Raw genomic sequence first — 18,834 nt, 5'->3', positions numbered from 1 at the left:
AGGAGCCGTGAATTTCACACTGTTCTAGGAAATAGTACTGTTGCCCTTTTGGAACTGATTATTTGTAGTTTTTGCTGATTTTTATTATGAAGGTCTATACTTTGATGAAGAGGAGACAGTCTGTTTTAACTATTTGAAGTTTATTCTTTTTTGACATAAAACTATGGAACACTCAGATAATCTATGTCATGTTAGTATTCCTACAAGAGAAAACAGGTAAGACTATGTAGAAAGCACTAGCAGTAAACCTTAATGCAAACAGTCGATGTGTTTAAAAGTTATTAATTCATAACCTGTAAATGTTAACTGCATATGACTTAAATGTTAAGTTCCCACATTTTAAGATTGTCTTCTACAGTACAAATCCATATAGCCAGACTTTACCATTGGCTTCGCAAATCAGAGAAGTAGATAGAATGTGCAAGAATCAAAGGATAAATAATACTATGAATGTATATTACTTACATTACCTAGTTAAAGCCATAATCTGTTAAAACAGCTATGGGTTTATTTCAAAAATGTAATTAAATGCATTACTAATAGTGTAGTGGTGTTTTCCAATGTTGGTAAAATTATTAAAGTTCGTCACTTTCATAGAGTCCAGATTGAGCTGCCAGACGCTGAAACTCTCCTTCTGGGTTAAAAGCTTGTTTCACATCCAAACCTTTCCCATTGAGTGCTAAATATTTGCTGAAAGTTGGTCGAACACGCAGCTGTTTAGGAGCTGGAAGAGTTTGGTTTGGACGGGCTGAAATAGATCAAATAAAAGTTAATTCAGAAAACCTATTCTAAAACAAGTAAGTCAGTTACACTTGGTATTCATAATCAGACTTTCAAGAAAAAGAATATTATGGGGAAAGCCCCTTAGGATTTATACTATACTGAGATTGGTGTTTCTTATTAAATCTTCCTGGTTAGATTCTTTCTAGCGTTGGGGTCGATAGCCCGACTTACCTGTAACATCTAATCTTGTGTTACATGTGGTCACCCCAGCTTCATTCACTGCAGACACGGTATACCACCCAGCATCTTTCTTGTTTACATCTTTTATCAGTAAAGTCACTCTCCCAGAATTGTCATGATATAAGCTAAATGAACAACAAACAAATATAGGAATTAATTTTTTTTTTTTGGTGAAAGTTTAAGGATGTCTCTGACCTACCAAGTCAGACTAATAAGAAGAAAAATAGTCGAAAATTCCAAGGCTGTATCTGATCATTGCCAAATAGCTATTGGTTTTCTTGAATTAAACATGTCACCTGTGGTGTAGCTTAGTGCTCACCTACTAAGTAGAAAGCTCTGGATTCAATACCCAGCACCACACACACAAAAAAGCCATCCCCATTCATCTTGTTATATATTTCCTTCAGCCATCTTTCTTCATTGTTAATACAAAGGTAAATCCTAGGCTATTTAAAATTTCGGATTAGTGGACTCTAACTTAATGAATTTTCATTACATTTCTATATGCATTTTTAAAAAATTAGACAAACTGAGACTATAATTGCATGCCATTTATAATGTATGTTAAAGTATAACTGTATTCATCCAAATCAACTCTAGGCAAATCTAGAAATACTTATCCTACCTTATTCGGTCAGTGTTGAATTGTACCATTTCATTATTCCTTTTCCAGAAAAGCTTTGGTGGAGGTATAGCTGAGATCTGGCATTCTAGTTTCACTGATTCTCCCTCAAAAACTTTTTTGCTCTGTGGTTTGTAGATAAACATTGGTGCTCGTTTATGTTCTTTTGCTACACATCAATAAAAAAAATCAAGTGTTTGGAATATTATAAAATGATATAAATCAAACTTGTGTATGTTGACATTAAAGTTTTTAAAAGCAGCAACAGAATTAGAAACTTTTTTCGTTTTAGTTAAAATGCTACAACATACATTACTATTTCATGATGTTGAATTCTTTAATTGTAATATAATGACTAATTGAATTTATAATTATGTTTTATTCAAAGAATTTAAGTCATTGATCTGTAGGGAAGTAGCATGCGTGGTGGTAATAGTTCTAGCCTTGGGTTCATCTTCGCTGTTGGGGGCATGTAGCTCAGTGGCAGAGTACTTGCCTAGCATGTGTGAGGCACTGGGTTCCATCCTCAGCACCACATAAAAATACAAATAAAGGCATTTTGTTCATTTAAAACTACAATTTTTTTTTTAAATAGACAAATATCTGTAATTATTATGACTTTGGGAAGCACATGAGTGAAGGAAAAAGTGATGGTAGAGTACTTTAATTTTGGCTTTTCTGAAGGAGAAATGAGGAGACTGGACAGATGCCAGCCATGGTCTCTTTGAGCTCTAATACAGAATTTCTGATGCTATCAGCACAAATAGACTTGCCCAAAGTTTAATCACTTGAATTATGTATATATTATGTTTTATTCCTAGGTCACTAGATTTTCTCTTAGATTTTCAAGCCTTTTCAGACTATCATAGAAAAATATTTAAAAAGATTTTTATTTAATTTTGACATAATACAAACTCAAAATGTCTTTTAACCTGATCAAGTATTTTATATAATAAACAGTGAATTAAGGCAAAATATCCCATATATGATAATACCATAGTTTAAACCATTTTAAATGTGGTATGTTTAAAGTACTTACATTGTAAAACAGAACATGAGTTTTTTAAGAACTCTTCTACCAAAAAGAAATTTGAGGTATAAGTTTTGTCATGCCTGTTTACTAAAACAAGTGAATATATTTTTGTTATAATTAGAGACTGATTTCCTAGAAAAGTTACCATTTAGCCAGGTATGATGATACCCATCTATAATCCCAGTAACTTGAGAGACTGTGGCAGGAGGACCGCCAAGGTCAAGGTCAGCCTCAGCAACTTAGTTTCAAAATAAAAAATAAAATTTTTAAAGTTTTTTTTTTTTTTTTAAAGGACTGGGGTCATATAGCTCAGTGGTAAAGCACCCCTGGGTTCAATCTCCAGCATAAATAAATATTGCCATTAACTCATTTAAAATTACAATAGTTTATGACAGTTCTGTAATAACATGAATCAGGTTGGTCATTTTAGACCAGATAAATAATATAAAGTTTTGACTTTGAACCCCCATAGGTTCAAATTTAGTCTTTCTAAAATTTTATGATTTCTTTTCTAGAAAAGCTTTTATGGTAGATCTGTCATTCTAATTTCACTGATTTTCCCTCAAAATGTCTTTTTAAAAATTGTTGTTCTTGTAGATAAAAATTGGCATTCTTCTAGGCTGGGTAGACATCAACCTGGAGCATGAAATCCTCTGGGCTTTTCATTTCTTTTCTTAAATACTTCTTTGGTACTACTGGATTTGAAGGATCTCTTCAGTCTTACCAAGGACATCCAGCTGCACGGTGAAGGTGGCTTCCCCTGCTCTGTTCCTGGCAACACAAGCATAAGCCCCTGCATCTGAAGCTCTGACCACTTCAAAGATGAGTGAATGGAAACCCTTCTCAGATACTATCATTTTGTGCAACTCATCTGACTGAACTGGTCTTCCATTTAGATACCATGACACATCAGGAGCCGGCAGCCCACTCACCTAGAAACAAAAACGCAGGGCGTGACAGAATTTTAAAAGTATGGCATCATGGGAACCTACTTGTCCACTTAGGAATTTTTAACGATTTCAGTATCTGAGTGAGTTTGTGATCAAAAATGCAAAGCAAGAGCTTGAAAAGTTATTTGTAATTTAAAAAAATGAAAGAGTGGAATTAAAACCCATGAAGTTAATATATTATTTTCAGACTAGCTCAGGTCACATCTAACTTTCATATACAACCTCAGGCTCTTTACGATCTTAATTAATATATTGACAACATTAATTTATGTTACGTTGGTCTCCCCAAGGAATATGGAAGTCGTATGGCTTTTCTGGCTGAATGTGACTGCAAAGGAAGTCCCAGAGGCACTTATCTAATTGTTGATTGAATGAGTAACTTTTGAAAAACAGCATTCTTCAGCTACAGTTTGTTAAATATTTTTGGATAAGCCTTAGCACTAACTTTTATTGATAAGAAATCTGAAAAAAAGCATTTTCTAAGAATAAAGTCTCCAAAATGAGAATAATAAAAATGTAGTCTTTTCTAAAGAGCTGTTCTAGCCTAAAACAAAATAAACACCTCTTCTAGGCCAATAGAAAGCAGGGTGGCTTAAATTTTTTGATGGAGGAGAATTAGAGCTGCATCATACTTCAGAACTCCTCCTGTTATGAGACCTTTGGTTTATATAGAGTATTAATAGGGTATACCTATTTACTCAATGAATCATCATAAGCTTATAAGGTATGTGTCTTTGTCATTCCCGTTTTACAGAAGAGGAGACAAAAGCACAGAGTAGTTGTTATGGTTTGGATAGGAGATATTCTACCCAAAACTCACATCTGAGACAATGCAAGAAAGTTCAAAGTGACAGGAATGGGAGGTTATACTTCATGTATGTATAATGTGTTAAAATACACTCTGTTGTCATGTGTATCTAAAAAGAACAAATTAAAAAAATTAAAAAATTCAAAGGGAAATGATTGGGTTACAAAAACTTTGACCTTTATCAGTGCATAATTCACTTGAATGGATTAACTGGGTGGTAACTATAGGGAGGTTGGGTGTGCCTGGAGGACACTGAGGAATGGCCTTTGGTATATATTTTGCCCCTGATGAGAGAATCTCCCCCCTCTTCTCTCTCCCTCTCCCCCCACCTCCCTTCTCCTTCCTGTCATGTCCAGAGCTGCTTTCCTTTGTCACACCCTTCTGCCTAGATATTCTGCATCACCTTGGGCCCACTGCAATGAAGTTGGCTGTCTAGGGACTGAGACCTCTGAAACCATGAATGCCAAATAAACTTTTCCTTCTCTCATTGTTCTTGTCACATCTTTTGGTTACAGCAATGAAATAGCTGACTAAGACAGCAGTTAAGTGACTTGTCTAAGTTTACACAGCTGAAAAGAGGCAGAGTCAGAGTCAGGATTCAAACTCAAATCAGTTCAGATCCAGAATTTGTGCTCTTATTTATTTATATGTAGTACTTTTCCGTTCTTTCCCTTTTCTTTTTTGGAATTTTTGTCTTTCCAAAAAATATTTATTGGTGCATCATAATTATACATATTAGTGGGTTTTGTTGTTACATGTTCATATATGCATACAATTTCATTCCCCTGTACTTCCCTTTTACCTCCTTTCCTTCCTCTCCCTGGTCCCCTTCCTCTACTCTACTGTTTCACTTCTATTTTCATGAGAACTCTGTCTCCCTCACCTGCTTTTCTTCTCTCTAGTTTTTATATATGAGAGAAAAACTACAACCTTTGACTTTTTCTGAGATTGGCTCATTTCACTTAACATAATATTCTTAAGTTCCATTTGTTTTCCTGAAAATGATATAATTTTGTTCTTCTTTATGGCTGAATAAAGCTCCATTGTATATAAATGCCACATTTTCTTTACCCATTCATTCAGTTATGAACACCTAGGCTGGTTCCATAGTTTGGCTATTATGAATTGTGCTACTTGGGTATGAGTGTATTCCTATAGTATGATGAGTTGAATTCTTTAGGATAAATCCAAGCAGTGTTATAGCGGGGTCATATGGTGGTTCCATTCCCAGCCTTTTGAGGCCCCTGCATTCTGATTTCTATAGTGGAGCATACTCTACTTTTCAAGCTGTGTACCAAGCTATACAGTAGGAAGAAAATATAATTTTCAAAATTTGGTATCTCATGGTCAATTTTCCCCCAGAATATTAAACTCTTCTCTTACTTTGAAGTCCATTCTGCAGAATCTTCCTTCTTCAATTGACATGTTTTCTGGCACTTGAATGAAACGTGGTGGGTAAAATTTCTCCTGGATTGCATCCTGATCATTCACATCTCCTCTTGAGGATGATCTGCTTCTACAGAAACATTTTAATAATAACCATGCATAAATGTTGTCATACAAGTATAGTTTGGTCATGAAGTTTGAAAGCCCAACCTACTGTTTGATTTGTTAGTATAGTAACAATGGGCTGGACTATTAGAAATGGTAGCAATTCAAACATTTGGTACTTTTTTGCAGGAAATGATTGCCTTGAATTAATGAAGAAGCTGATCTATGAGTACTCCATAGATTATTCTTATCATCTGCAAAGATTTATTAGAATTTGGACAATTTCTCATTGTCATGAGAAAGTTGTTTAACAAGAAAACATAATCTTGGCCTATATTACCAAAACATTAAAAAAAACTTCCTCAATATAAATATGATTAATATTAATTAATTAATTCTAATTAGTATTAATATAAAATTTAATTACTATTAATATAAAATTTTGGCTCATCATCTCTGACATGAGAAAATTCACATTGTGTTTTAAGAAGTAAAGTAGTAAACTTGAGGGTTTTATAAATATTACATTTTTAAGCTAAAAATATTCTAGGTAGCAAAACATCAAAAACGTTAAACTTTTTTTTTACCTTACTTGTGATGTAGGAACCTGCAGTCGTGCATGTTCTGGGTTGTGATGCTTGAAATCAAAACATAGTAAGAATGTTAATACACAGGTATTAGCTTAACATGAAGCAGAATTAAGCAGTTGTACTTGAAAAGAACTTGTCTATTTGGCTGTATTTGTACAGTCATGGTTAGTTTTACATATTCAATTTTTAAACATTTTAAATAGACTACAAACTTCTTACTCTAGCAAGAAATGCCTACAATAAATAGGACTATTTAACAGGTATTATTTATAAAAATTAGCTACACTTGGGATTGATGAGGGTTCATTTTTTAATATAACTATTTTGTGACAAAGGGTGATGTGATCCCCCTGATGTGTTTGAAATGGGAGCACATGGGACAGATTGTCCTTGAGTAAAACAGGAATAGACATGAAGTCACTTTTGTTGGCAGTAGATACAGGGTCTTATGCCTGCTGCTCAAAAGTGGCACCAACATCAGTAAACACACATTAGACTGGAAAATACTTCTCTTTATAGCTTGTGTCACAAAGTCCTATGGGTTGCCATTGGAGATAGGTGTAAAACTGTAAAAGAAAGCTTTGAAAACCAGCATGGATAACTTCCTGTTAATAAAGATATATTTACTTTAAGCAAATATCTTTTAGGATTTATATCCAAGTATCAGAAAATTATTTCTGTTTGAGAAAAAAGTCAGAAATTGATGGAAATTATAATATAATTAATTATATATTTAGGGACACTTTTGTGTATTTTACTGCTCTTGGAACAGTGGGAGATAAAAAGCAGTGAAATATACAGTCCCTGTCCAAATTCCTGAAATAATCCATATGGGAACATAGAAAATCTCAATATAAAAAATATATTTTGGGATGAATCTCTTTAGTTAATATGTCTTAGTTATAAATGGACACAATGACTTTATTTTTAAAATTTGTTTTTATGTAGTGCTGAAGATCGAACCCAGTGTCTCTCAAGTGCTAGGCAAGTGCCCTACCACTAAGCCACAACCCCAGCCCCTGTCTTGTCATTTTTAAACAAGTCTTAACAATTCTAACAATTTTTGGCTAGGCTTAAGGTTCTTTAAAATGTCAAAACAACTATTCATTTCAGTGATCCAAAAAATCCAATAATATTTTTTTTGGTTAAAAATTATTCAAATTGTTTTGGCTGTGGTTTGAATATATTGTATTCAGAGATGAAGTATTTCTGTTGTACCATAATTTGATGACATTTTGTATTATTTAGGTATAGTATTTGAAGTAAGAGTTATCTTTTCTGATTCCGAATGATATTTATATTGTTCTTTTTTTCTGGTACTTTTGGCTTCATTTTAAAGGTTTTAAAGAATGAATGAATGAATGAGAAAATAATAGATTCTCACCCTTGAAATAATATACTGTGCATTTATAAGATAAACTGTCATCAACATAATGTTGCTCTGAGTAATTTCTACTATACAGATGGGTTTGTGTCTTATTCTTGTTGTAATTTCCAGCACCAAGTTTGGAGCCCAATAACTAATAGGTGTTCCATGTAAATATGCTGAATTAATGAATGAACAAACTGCAGTCACCAAGATGAGATATAAGTTCTATCTTCAATGTTTACTTTTTTATTTATTCGATTGTGCTCATCCTTTTTCATAGGTCTAATTGCATTTAACAGAAACCAAAACCTGATTTTCAATTTTCTATACTTGGAAGCTTGGAATTCTTGAGTTTCCCATTTCCTTTCCATGGGTCCCAGTTTCTTGTGGACTTTTCTGTAGGGCATTAGTGCTAATTATAAAAGGAAGATACGTGGATCTTGGGGCACAGGCCTGTCATCCCAGTGACCCAGGATACTGAGGCAGAATGATCACCAAGTTTGAGGCCAGCCTGAGCAACTTAGGGAGACCCCCCCCCTCTCAAAATAAAAATAACAAAAAGGACTGAAGATGTAGCCCAGTGGTAGAGCACTTGCCTAGCTGCTTCTTCAACTGTATATTTTCCATTAGGTTAAGTTAATCATTAAAAACAGATTGGTCAGACACAATCCTATGGGATATTCGTTTTATGTCCTCTGTAAAATTAACCTCTTCGTGCAAAGGATTCTTTTGTTAATCTGAGAGTCATTACTTGTAAGAGTTTTTTGTTTTGTTTTATTTTAAATACAGGAACATGACAAAAGGGATTGAACATTTCATTAATACTAGGAGTATAATTTAAAACATTGAGATGATTGACATTTATGAGAAAAGGTTTTAATTACTTTGAGCTTTAACTTTTGTCCTGTTAAAGATTTACAACACCAAGTCTCTGTCCCTGTAGAAAGAATCCTAGGTCTAATTGACCCTTAAATGTCCAGATAAAAAGTAATATCATCAGCTTGGTGTTTTGATTTTATGTCAGCTCATCTGCAGACATTAGGACTACAGAAAATGTGGTAAAATTTCACACGGGCACCTATACCCACTCACCATCCATGATGGCCTTTGTATATTCTAATGGAGAATGGAAGTGATTGGCTTTTATTTGCAGTGCTGTTTATAAGCATTTAGAAAAGCAGACATTTAAAAATTTCACAGAATAAAAGTGCTTTAAGCTGGGTGTCATGATCTGTGTTTGTAGTCACAGGAATTTGAGGCAGCCTGAGCAACATAGCATGAACCTATCTGAATAACAAAACAAAGAAAGAAAGAAAAAAGTTTCACTCAGATAAAGGTTATTTTAATTTACCTGTGGTGAATCCTGTGCATCACTATTCTGAGCTTGAAATACAGCAGCTGCATTCTGTGGTCCCAGCAATCTGCGAGCCATCTTTTCCTCATATGTTAGTCGCTTTAAAGAAGTCAGTAGAAGATGAGTATCAGATTTACTACAAGGTATTCAAACAGATTTACCTTAAAACTACTACTGTAAGTCAGAACTTCAAAGAAGCATGGTTCTGTCCATTGAATGATAGATTCTATGTTTTAAGCCATTCAAAACATTATTTTCCATCTTTGTACTATTTCTCTCATGTCTAATAAAGATTCCTGTAGGATTTCTATTTGCTCCTAAGAAAGACAGGCATAATCACCTTTAGATAAGGCCCTCCAAAGTAAGGGGGAAATCTTTCCTTTCCTCCTTATTTTGCATATTCTAGTCTCCTTCTTTTTAAAATATAGTACTGTATAACTTCACATTCAAAAATAAATTTTTATTAAATGAAACACTGATTATTTGATTGTACACACTTCTGATTGATACCAGTGCAACTGATATGCTAAATGTACTTGGATTAAAAGGAGATAGCACTGTTTCAAAGATCAGTGATAATACCAATGTACACTGTAAGTGCTACATAAAAATTATAGCTTGATGTATTTATCCATCAATATTATATAACAAAGAACATGAAGAAGTTGGGTTGACAACATTTTCTATTCATTATTTGGCCATCAGACATTTTATGAGGGTGATGCTTAAAACAAAATTTTCATTAAATCATTCAGATTGATTTTTCATTAGAGTTATTCTTTTACTATTGAAAACCAATCAGTGATTTCATGCAAAATAATATGAACTAGCCCACAAATATTCCTTCTTTTTAGATAACCCTTTTCCTTGTTGCTTATATGAACAAAGATCTGTGAGATAGAAATAACTTTCTTATTGAAATTAGATTTTTATAGTTTAATTGGTCTTTTGTACAAAATAGACATCTTTACTTGATTTCCATTATGAAGAAGGGTGTCCTTGCATTTCAGCTTCCTCTCCAAATCTTGAATCAAAGCTTCTTTAGATCCCTGTATTTCATGGTCAGGAGTCACTGGTGTGGGCTTAGCATTTGCAGTTTGGGATGGCTTAGCATTTACAGGTTGACCAACCGAAGATTGTTGATAGCTTATAAAGGAAGAAGAAAAAAACTTCAAAATTTAAAAAAATAGAATCAACTTCATTATGTAAGTTATCTGCAGATATGGTGAGAGCACCACAAAGAACTACTAGTGTTATTAAAAACACAAAATGTATGGAAAATTAGGATATTTCATGCAGAATAATATGGACTAGCCCACAAATATTCCTTCATGGGAAAACTGGCCACTGCCCTAATGAGTATTTTGCCATGATCATAATGAATGTTCCCTAGTTATACAAATGTGACAACCTTGGTCTGTTCTCTGACATGTTCCAGTCCAAATATTCACAAGGATCATTAAAAGAACTTCTGGGCTAAATGGATATGTAGCTCCTCCCAGGGGAGCCAGACTTCACTTGAGCTGTCTTTAGAGTCTTGATTAGGAATCACTAGATTGTAAACAGATTGAAGAAGAAAAAAAGGTGTCTTATTACTTATCATTGTATCATTGTATCATTTTATATTCACTAAGCACAGGCATAGGAGATATTGTCAACTGAGTGAATGTTTTTCGCTATACTCAAGATATTATGTGTTGGAGTTGTTGATGTACATTTTCCCTCCTTCCATTTCAGTTTTCTTATTTTGACTATATTAATCCTTAACTAAAGTCTGATTCGTTCAGTTAATAGCCAAACCAAGTGTTTAAATAAACAGTGAACTTTTTGTTTTTTTGCCCCCTCCAGATTGAATTCCTGGGCCAAAATTGCACAATTCCTTTCGTCATATAGATCTCAATTTACTCCAGCTGTCTGAAAATTTAGCCTATTGTGTGTTTTTTAATTCCAGCCTGCCATCTTCATAAAAATCACACATTTGTTAAAGCAAATTAGAATTAGGTAATTCTAATTTTCAGACTATCATGATACCTCTTAGAAATCCTGGAGGATTAACAAAAGCAAGCCTGAGAATCACTGATATCTCTGAAACCTCAGATACTTTATTCACTGAATATTCCCATAATTTCCAGCTTAGATGGCTTGAGTGTTAACAGTTGATACCTGTTCCTATTTATAAACTAATATTTTATTTGTACACAGCTTTATGAGTCTGATTTTCTATCACCAATTAGCCCAACCCTTAATTTTGTTACAGATCAGAAAACTGAATCATCGAGCAAGTGTGGCACTTATTGAATATTACAAAGCACATTTTTAAAAGAAGGAATACTTAGAAATTCCTCTCAATTTCTGTTGTGTGTGATTTGATTAACTGAATGAAATGTTTGCTTACAGGCTTCCTACCAATGAAAAGCTAAATAAAGCTTTCAAACTTCTTTAGGTCAGAATTCAAGGGATTATCTTTGAAGACAGAGCAAACTTGAGCCCATCATAACAATGAGGGAGTTGTGCACTAATGTTCAAAGGGCCAGGGCTTTCCACCCTGTACAGCTGAACACAGAACGGGTATCATGTAGCTATGGGAAGATTAAAAGAGGTGTCTCTGGTTGCTGAAAATGGAACAGCTAAAGCTGGATCTTTGATCTTTGGTTTGGAGACCTCCTAGGCTTTCTTTCTTATTCTCTCTATTTTTGTCTTTCTTCCTCTCTTCTTAGGACTGTGCACAGAGCTAGGTACATGATTGAGCCTCTGTGAATATTTGTTTTATAACTTTCTTTCCTGGGCAGGCATTTGGAATGGAATGGAAAGACTTGACTAAGAGAAACATTATAGTCAGGAAAGATTATTTTAGATTTAAACATAGATGAAAATGATTATCTGGGTAAATGTAACCAAGAAAGATGTACGATGTATGATATGGGAATGATGGAATTTGGGGAGGAAGAGAGCAAGGAGCTCTTAATTCTTAAAGGCATCCTTCAAAAATATTAGGTCAAGGGCTGGGGTTGTGGCTCAGTGATAGAGCAATTGCCTAGCATGTGTGAGGCACTGAGTTCAATTCTCAGCAGCACATATAAATAAAATAAAGGTTCTTCAACAACTAAAACAATTTTTTAAAAAATTAGGTCAGGTCTATGAGAACGCTATTTTTATAGCTCAAAAACAGTTGACTATCAGCCATTTCAAATGTTTTAGCCTAATATCCATATGATTCTAACATGTGATTTTGGCTTCTCTGATTATTTTTTGAAATATGGAAAAGGTTTATTTGCAGGTTGAATGTGTGTACTCAGTTCAATTAGGTTTCCAATGTTGTCACCAATACTAGACTTTCCAGAAAAATTAGCCTTTAGAGAAGACTGATAGAAATTAGTAAGAGTTTTAGGGAATGTGTCAATATGCCTACAACAAGACATATTCCACCAATTTTTGAGATGCCTCTGATTGAATTCTCTGACGTCCTAGCCAGCCAAGAAACAGGAAAACTGATAGCCCTAAGTATGCATAAGCATGAAGTATTCAGTTCATGTTTTATAAAAAGCCCAACCACCATTTCCTTCTTCATATCAGGTTCTCCTAGGACAGTCTTAGGCTGTGGAAGTAGTACATGCTTGCCTAAGGCTGCAGGTATTTTTCCCTGGATTTAGATCACCCAATGAATTTAAACAAGTTATACTGTTTTTAACAAGTTTTAATTTCCAAAGGAAGCCTTAAAGTCCTAAGTCTTCACCTATAACAAGCCTTCCTTTTGCTCATGGTAAACAAAATTCATATATGTGAGTGTCTGAATCCCAGATTTTTGAAAAAAATTGTTAATTTAAACTTCTTTGAGCCAAATAGATATTCAGGATTAGAGGGGGAAATGGATAGGAAGAAAAGCCTAAGGCTGAAAAGAAACTTAATAGCCTTTGCTTATGTGAGAGGAAATCCTATCTGAAGAAGAGTAGACAGGTGTTCTTCATCTCAGTTGAGCCCAGACCAGAGGAATTAAATTTACAGCAAGAGAGACTTAGCTTAGGCCTTAACAAAAAGTTCACTGTTCTTGGGTATGTTAGAAATCTTGTTTTTTTTTTGAAGATGGAAAATAATAGGTAAGTAATAGTATGGGGTAATAGGTAATTTGAGTTCAGCTCAGCCTGGACACTGGAGAAAGGATCAGATTGACTTCTTGTTGCCAGCACTCTGGTTCAATGTGTTCTAGGAGGATTATGGGATGAGACTGTAAGGTCACATTGCATTTTTACATAGTACAGAATGAATTGCAATCCATCCCCCTCCCCCCAAGCACCTCAGATACAGGTTCACTGTACGTACAGTATATATATAAAAAATCACTTACTTGGATTCCACAGTGGAAGGGGTTTTACTGGTACTGTAATCAGGCTGTGATGGTAATATGGAGCTGAGGAAGCTGGCCGGGGACTGGTTATAGGTGCCTGTAACCCTTTGGCCTGGGTTGGAGCCAGCAAGCGGCTGGGAAGCAGGGAAAGCTGAGGAGGACATGGTGATGTGAGAGCTCACTGTGGAGGTGGCAGAAAACCTTTGCTCTGTGCACTGGCGGGGCTGGATCATAATGGAAGACTGTTTGGTCTGGCTAGAGAAGCTGGATGTTTCCGGTCCAGGAGGCTGCAGTCTAGAGCCACATGGGTTTGGGGACTGGATGAAGTGTTTTGGACGTTCGTAGTTAAACATGCTTAGCTGGCAGATGGAAGATGAAGGCAAGTGATTACTACAATGATTTGTTCCTGGAAAGGCGGGGTCCTGAATGTGGGGCTGCAAGTCTGGAATTAGGGAAGGTCTTAAGAAATCAGAAGCAGCCTTGGTCTGCCCCTCCTTGCTGGGATCTTGGGAATAGTGTGCTTCTGGCTTTGGTGAAGTGGGCTTTTCTTGATGAATATTGTTCCTTCAAAAGGAAAAAAAATAATTAAGTTGTTAATTTTTATTTAAACAATATTGTTTATTTGACTTTTTTATTTTATTTATTTATTTATTTATTTATTTTTGCTTTTAAGGTTGTAGGACTTTCTGGCTTCTGGACTTTCCCTTCCTTTATCTGTATCTTTGCACACATGACTTTCCCCCTGAGAATAGGTAAAAATGATTCATTAGTGTTTGTTTACCCCGGGTAAGAGCCTATATAGGGGCTTCAAAATGTAAAAGCATAAAATTGTCTTTTCCGAGAGGTTATTTTCTAAAAATATTTTTTAGTTGTAGATGGACACAATATCTTTATTTATTTTTTATGTGGGGCTGAGGATCGAACCCAGTGCCTCACAGTGTGAGGTAAGCACTCTACCACTGAGCTATAGCCTCAGCCCCACCAAGAGGTTATTTTTAAAAAGAAATTCTTTGATGATGCTCAGTGTGATAAGTATATGATCTCATAATTAACTTTTACCCAGATGCTGAAGATTTATTAACCATAGAGATTTTATGATTTAAAATTAATAGAAGTTAGGGCTGAGAATGTAGCTCAGTGGTAGAAGACTTGACTGGCATGTTCAAGTCCCTGGGTTCAATCCCTAGTTTCACAAAAAAGTAAATAAATAAAAAGATAAATAATAGCAGCTAAATATATAAGGTCAGCCTCTGCTCAGTATGAAGTCTTCCCATTGCTCATCTAAACAGATTAATTATCCTTCTGATATACCAATTAATTAACATCCTGATGGTCTCTGATGAACAACATCTTGGTAAAACAAGGGAAGCAATATGCTTCATTTACGAAGAACATGACTTTAATATTTATTCTTTATTCTTTTGCCCTTTCTCAATTTTACAAAGTAGGGTGAACATCTACAACTCATTTTTTATCAACTTCAAGTGGATTTTATTTTTAATCTTACAGTTCACTGTCTCTTTCTTTCCCCTTAATTCCAAGTTGGCTAAACTAGATGGTAATTAAGGATTACCTTTGTGTATGCTTGTCTCTGTATATAAGTTACAGACTGCATTCCAAAGCCACTAGTAAATTTTTTTCTGTTATTTATAGATTATATTTTCTAGTTATTGGTCTTGATGTTCTCTTAGAGTTTTACCTGTTATTACTTGTTTAGGATGTCTTTTAGACTAATTTTGGAAAGGTTTTAGCTTCTCTTACTTATTCTTTTAAAATAGCAAATAGGAAGCAGAGATGGAAAGCACTTAAGAAGTTAGTCTGTCCTTGGAAAAGACGATACTATTTCCCTTACTTGGCCCTGCAGTAGCCTTCTTGCCTTCCTACAGTAGTAGATCCTTATCTTTTTGTTTATTTGCCATTAAAAGTAAACTTGATTAATAGCAGTTAGGGCTGGGGATGAGGCTCAGTGGTAAGAGTCCATGCCTAGCTTGCACAAGGTCCTGGGTTCAATCCCCAGCACGCACACACACACACACACACACACAAAAGCAAAACAAAACAACAACAAAACCTTGAAGGATTATATTTGCTGCTGATTTTTTTCATTACTATGAAAAATCTAAGCAAGATTATAAATAGACATAATACACAAAGATTAGCCATATATATTATTGTAACATTGACCCTATTTTTATTCAAAATATCAGATAATTTAATTCAAAGTACGTTTGGTTTGTTTCACATAGTATGAAACAATACTAAGATAATGATAAATCAAACTTTTAACCAAAAAAATCAACCAAATTGTTTATCATCATTGAAACAAAGTCTTATAATTATTTGAGTTAAAACTGAAAGAAAATATCAGTATTAGCATTTTTTCCAGATCAAACCAACTTCATTCTAAGGTTGTATATGTAGCTTAGAGTTAAATTAAAACTGGCATTTTTAGGAAAGAATGAAATACAACTAAATAGTCAAGCAAAAGAGTCTCTTGAAAGAGGACACTTAAAAGATTTATATTCCTTAATTTAAAGTTTATGAACACAAATGCCTTCAACCAGAGAACATTATAGAAATCAACTACATTAGGCCTTTAAATTGTTGGGGGAAAACATCCAGAGGGCTTTAAGTCAGTCTCCTCAAATAAAAGGTTTCTATTTTAAGGCAAGTAGTTCTGTAGTTACGGGTTTATTCACTCCATTGCAGAAGTGAATCTAGAGTTTATTTCCTAATTTCTTTTCTGGGTAGACAAATTATTTGGACTCATTCAAGTAACTCATTTCAAGTAACAAGGAATAAACTATTTAACAAATAGCCAGTACATATTTTCCCAAAAGAGTTTCCTATTTTTCTTTACACTTATTTTCAGAATATCTTTACATACATTTTCTCTCTCTCTCTCTCTCTCTCTCTCTCTCTCTCTCTCTCTCTCTCTCTTTAAACATATGGTTTCAAGAATGTCAACTATCTTGTACATTTTGGGGATGGACCTACATAATTTCTGATATTTTTTAAAGCTCAGTTAAAAATATGATCTTTTAAGATTTTCATTTTATCTATGTCTCAAAAAACTTTTATGCAAATACTTATACAGATAACTCCAAAAGTCTTTTTTTTATATTTGTAGTTACTCTTCAACAATCCAATTCTATCAGAGATTTGATTACAAGACAGTATTCTTTTATTCCAAGTATTGTTGAGTCAATTCAAAGATTTTATAAATAAAATAGTCTCCTATTTTAAAAATACTAACTTAAAATATTTTAAAAATATTAACTATTAAAAATATTTCCAATAGAGCAGAGACTGCACGAAAGATAGGGGGAGGATTTTTGAGACCATAGGACATCATCACAATTGCAGTCAGATCAAGTGTTTCAAGGAAAAATGATGCTTTAAAAATAATGACACCCAGTCATCTTTCTCTCTGACCTTTGTATAAATGCCTTCCAGTTTCCATGGAATGAATAGGTTACTTTCTCTTTAAATCTTTATAAAACAAAGATTTAATATTGGGACTTTCAGACTTTTTAACTGCAGATTGTCTTTGGACCCATCCCTCTGATTTGGACAAAAAACAAAAGCAAAACTCCAAACTGTAGCATGAATAAAGAAGGGACTTACCCGGGGTTCCAGAAGTTGCCAGCTGGGTTTAACCCACTATAGAAGGGAAGGAAAAGGCATCTCCTTCCCTCACGGGCTAATCTAGTGGCTCTGTGCTTAGTATTATAGCACCACTGACTTTTATCAGCTGCCAAACAGTGACATCTGATGTGCTTGCCTGTCCATCTACCTATGCTGGCATATCAAAGTAAGAGTCCACAATCTAAACAATATCTCAGATGTCTTAGTGATATTTAAGGAGTGGGATTACATGAGCTTCTCTTGCAGGCCTCTTTATTTTAGACACGAAGTTTGACTATGAGCTTAGCAAGCTCTTGTGGGGGGGAAGAGCAGTAAATTGGGAAATGGGAAAAAGTATAAAGAAAACTCAATTTATTTACTGTGATGGGGACTTGGATTCTTCCCTGTTGAAGAGACAAGAACTAAAGGAAAAACAGCATTCTAAGATAAGGTTTTCTATCTAGTAAAACTTCTCCAGTAATAAGACCAGTGGTGGACTGGTTCCAAATCGACTTGTATTGCATCATTCTTCATCTGAAAGCTCTTTTTCCACTTGCCTAATGAGAGTGAGGGTGGAGTTTGATTCAAGCAGTTTGTTCAAAGAGGAGGTGTGGTCTGGGCAGAGGCAGGAGAGCAGGGTCATGCTGATATGTCACTGGGAAAGTAGGCAAATGGGAAAACATAATTTAGTTTCATAGGCAAGTTTCTGAATCTGTCTGGTGTATGCCCCTTTGACTTACAACTTTTATTCTAAAAGAGTTTTGAAACACTTAAGGAACAACCAAACAAATAAGTAATCTATGCAGGCTGTCAATCTTCCTTCCTTCCTTTCTTTTTCTTTTATTCTCCCTTTTCTCCCAACAGTTAGTTTCCTTTCTATTTTTCTCATGGAGACCATTATAGCATTTAGACTTCCTTTATTATTTTATTTTATTTGTTTATTTTGATGTGGTGCTGAAGATCAAACCCAATGCCTCATGCGTACTAGGCAAGCGCTCTACCAGTAGCTACAGCCCCAACCCTAGACTTCCTTTTTTTCTAATTGAAATTTTACTTGTTCATTTTTTGCACAGGTAAGTAAAAAAACTATGGAAGAAACCTTCAAATCAACAAAAATGGTGGAGTGAGGTAGGTGGCCTGAGGATCAGGCCAATTGAGTAGGATTATCTCCATTTAATGATTTCAATCCCCCTCCCTCATAGGTAGATACTCCAATCTGCATTTAATTACCACGTGCCTTCAAGTCCAACAAATAGATGTTTGAACACATTAAAGCACACGTAAAACTCATCACGACTGACCATGTAGGGGTTCCTTCCTTTGATATTCAGTGAAAGTTTGGTAATCACTGCCTGAGCATGCAGCCATTACTTAGTAGAGAAAGCATGCTACACTTGATGAGTAGGTGGCTGCCTATAAAGTCTTATTTCAGGAATCTCCCAAAATATTTCTCCACATCTGCTCATTGATATTTCAAATTCCATTAACAGGAACAAAACCTTTCAATCCAAATTAAAATGAGATGCAAGTGACATAGAAATAATAATAGCTAACACATAATAGCATCTACTATGAATAAGATGCTATTCTAAGTATTTTAAATGTCATATATGTGACTGCCATTTGGTTCTGCCTGAGAACAGGATTTGATGAGGGTAAGGAAGAGGAGCTATTAGATTTTAGGT

General features: G+C 34.6%; 1 protein-coding gene across 1 annotated transcript; it reads right to left on the bottom strand.

The window, feature by feature from the left end:
- Positions 1–575: 575 nt before the first annotated feature.
- Myot (myotilin) lies at positions 576–13,875 on the bottom strand. The gene is made up of 9 exons (XM_027940988.2): positions 13,523–13,875; positions 10,152–10,326; positions 9,178–9,279; positions 6,455–6,504; positions 5,760–5,892; positions 3,343–3,550; positions 1,589–1,754; positions 955–1,088; positions 576–748 (listed from the first exon to the last, which is right to left on the bottom strand). Exons 1-9 carry the CDS (start codon positions 13,873–13,875, stop codon positions 576–578), a joined length of 1,494 nt encoding a protein of 497 aa, XP_027796789.2.
- Positions 13,876–18,834: the final 4,959 nt, after the last annotated feature.

The sequence above is a fragment of the Marmota flaviventris genome, chromosome 5 (assembly GCF_047511675.1).
Source record: "Marmota flaviventris isolate mMarFla1 chromosome 5, mMarFla1.hap1, whole genome shotgun sequence".
NCBI classification, from domain to species: domain Eukaryota; kingdom Metazoa; phylum Chordata; class Mammalia; order Rodentia; family Sciuridae; genus Marmota; species Marmota flaviventris.
Note: the sequence above shows the minus strand (reverse complement) of the source record. Positions and strands in the feature narration are given on the sequence as shown.

Bases quoted from the DNA above. Each gene is read 5' to 3' on its own strand.
- Myot (XM_027940988.2), bottom strand. From the start codon at position 13,875: ATGTTTAACTACGAACGTCCAAAACACTTCATCCAGTCCCCAAACCCA. The intron at 3,551-5,759 runs GTAAGAGAAGAG...TTTTGTTTCTAG, and splicing joins TCTGCAGAATGGACTTCAAA to GTGAGTGGGCTGCCGGCTCC. The intron at 749-954 runs GTAAGTCGGGCT...GATCTATTTCAG, and splicing joins CACAAGATTAGATGTTACAG to CCCGTCCAAACCAAACTCTT.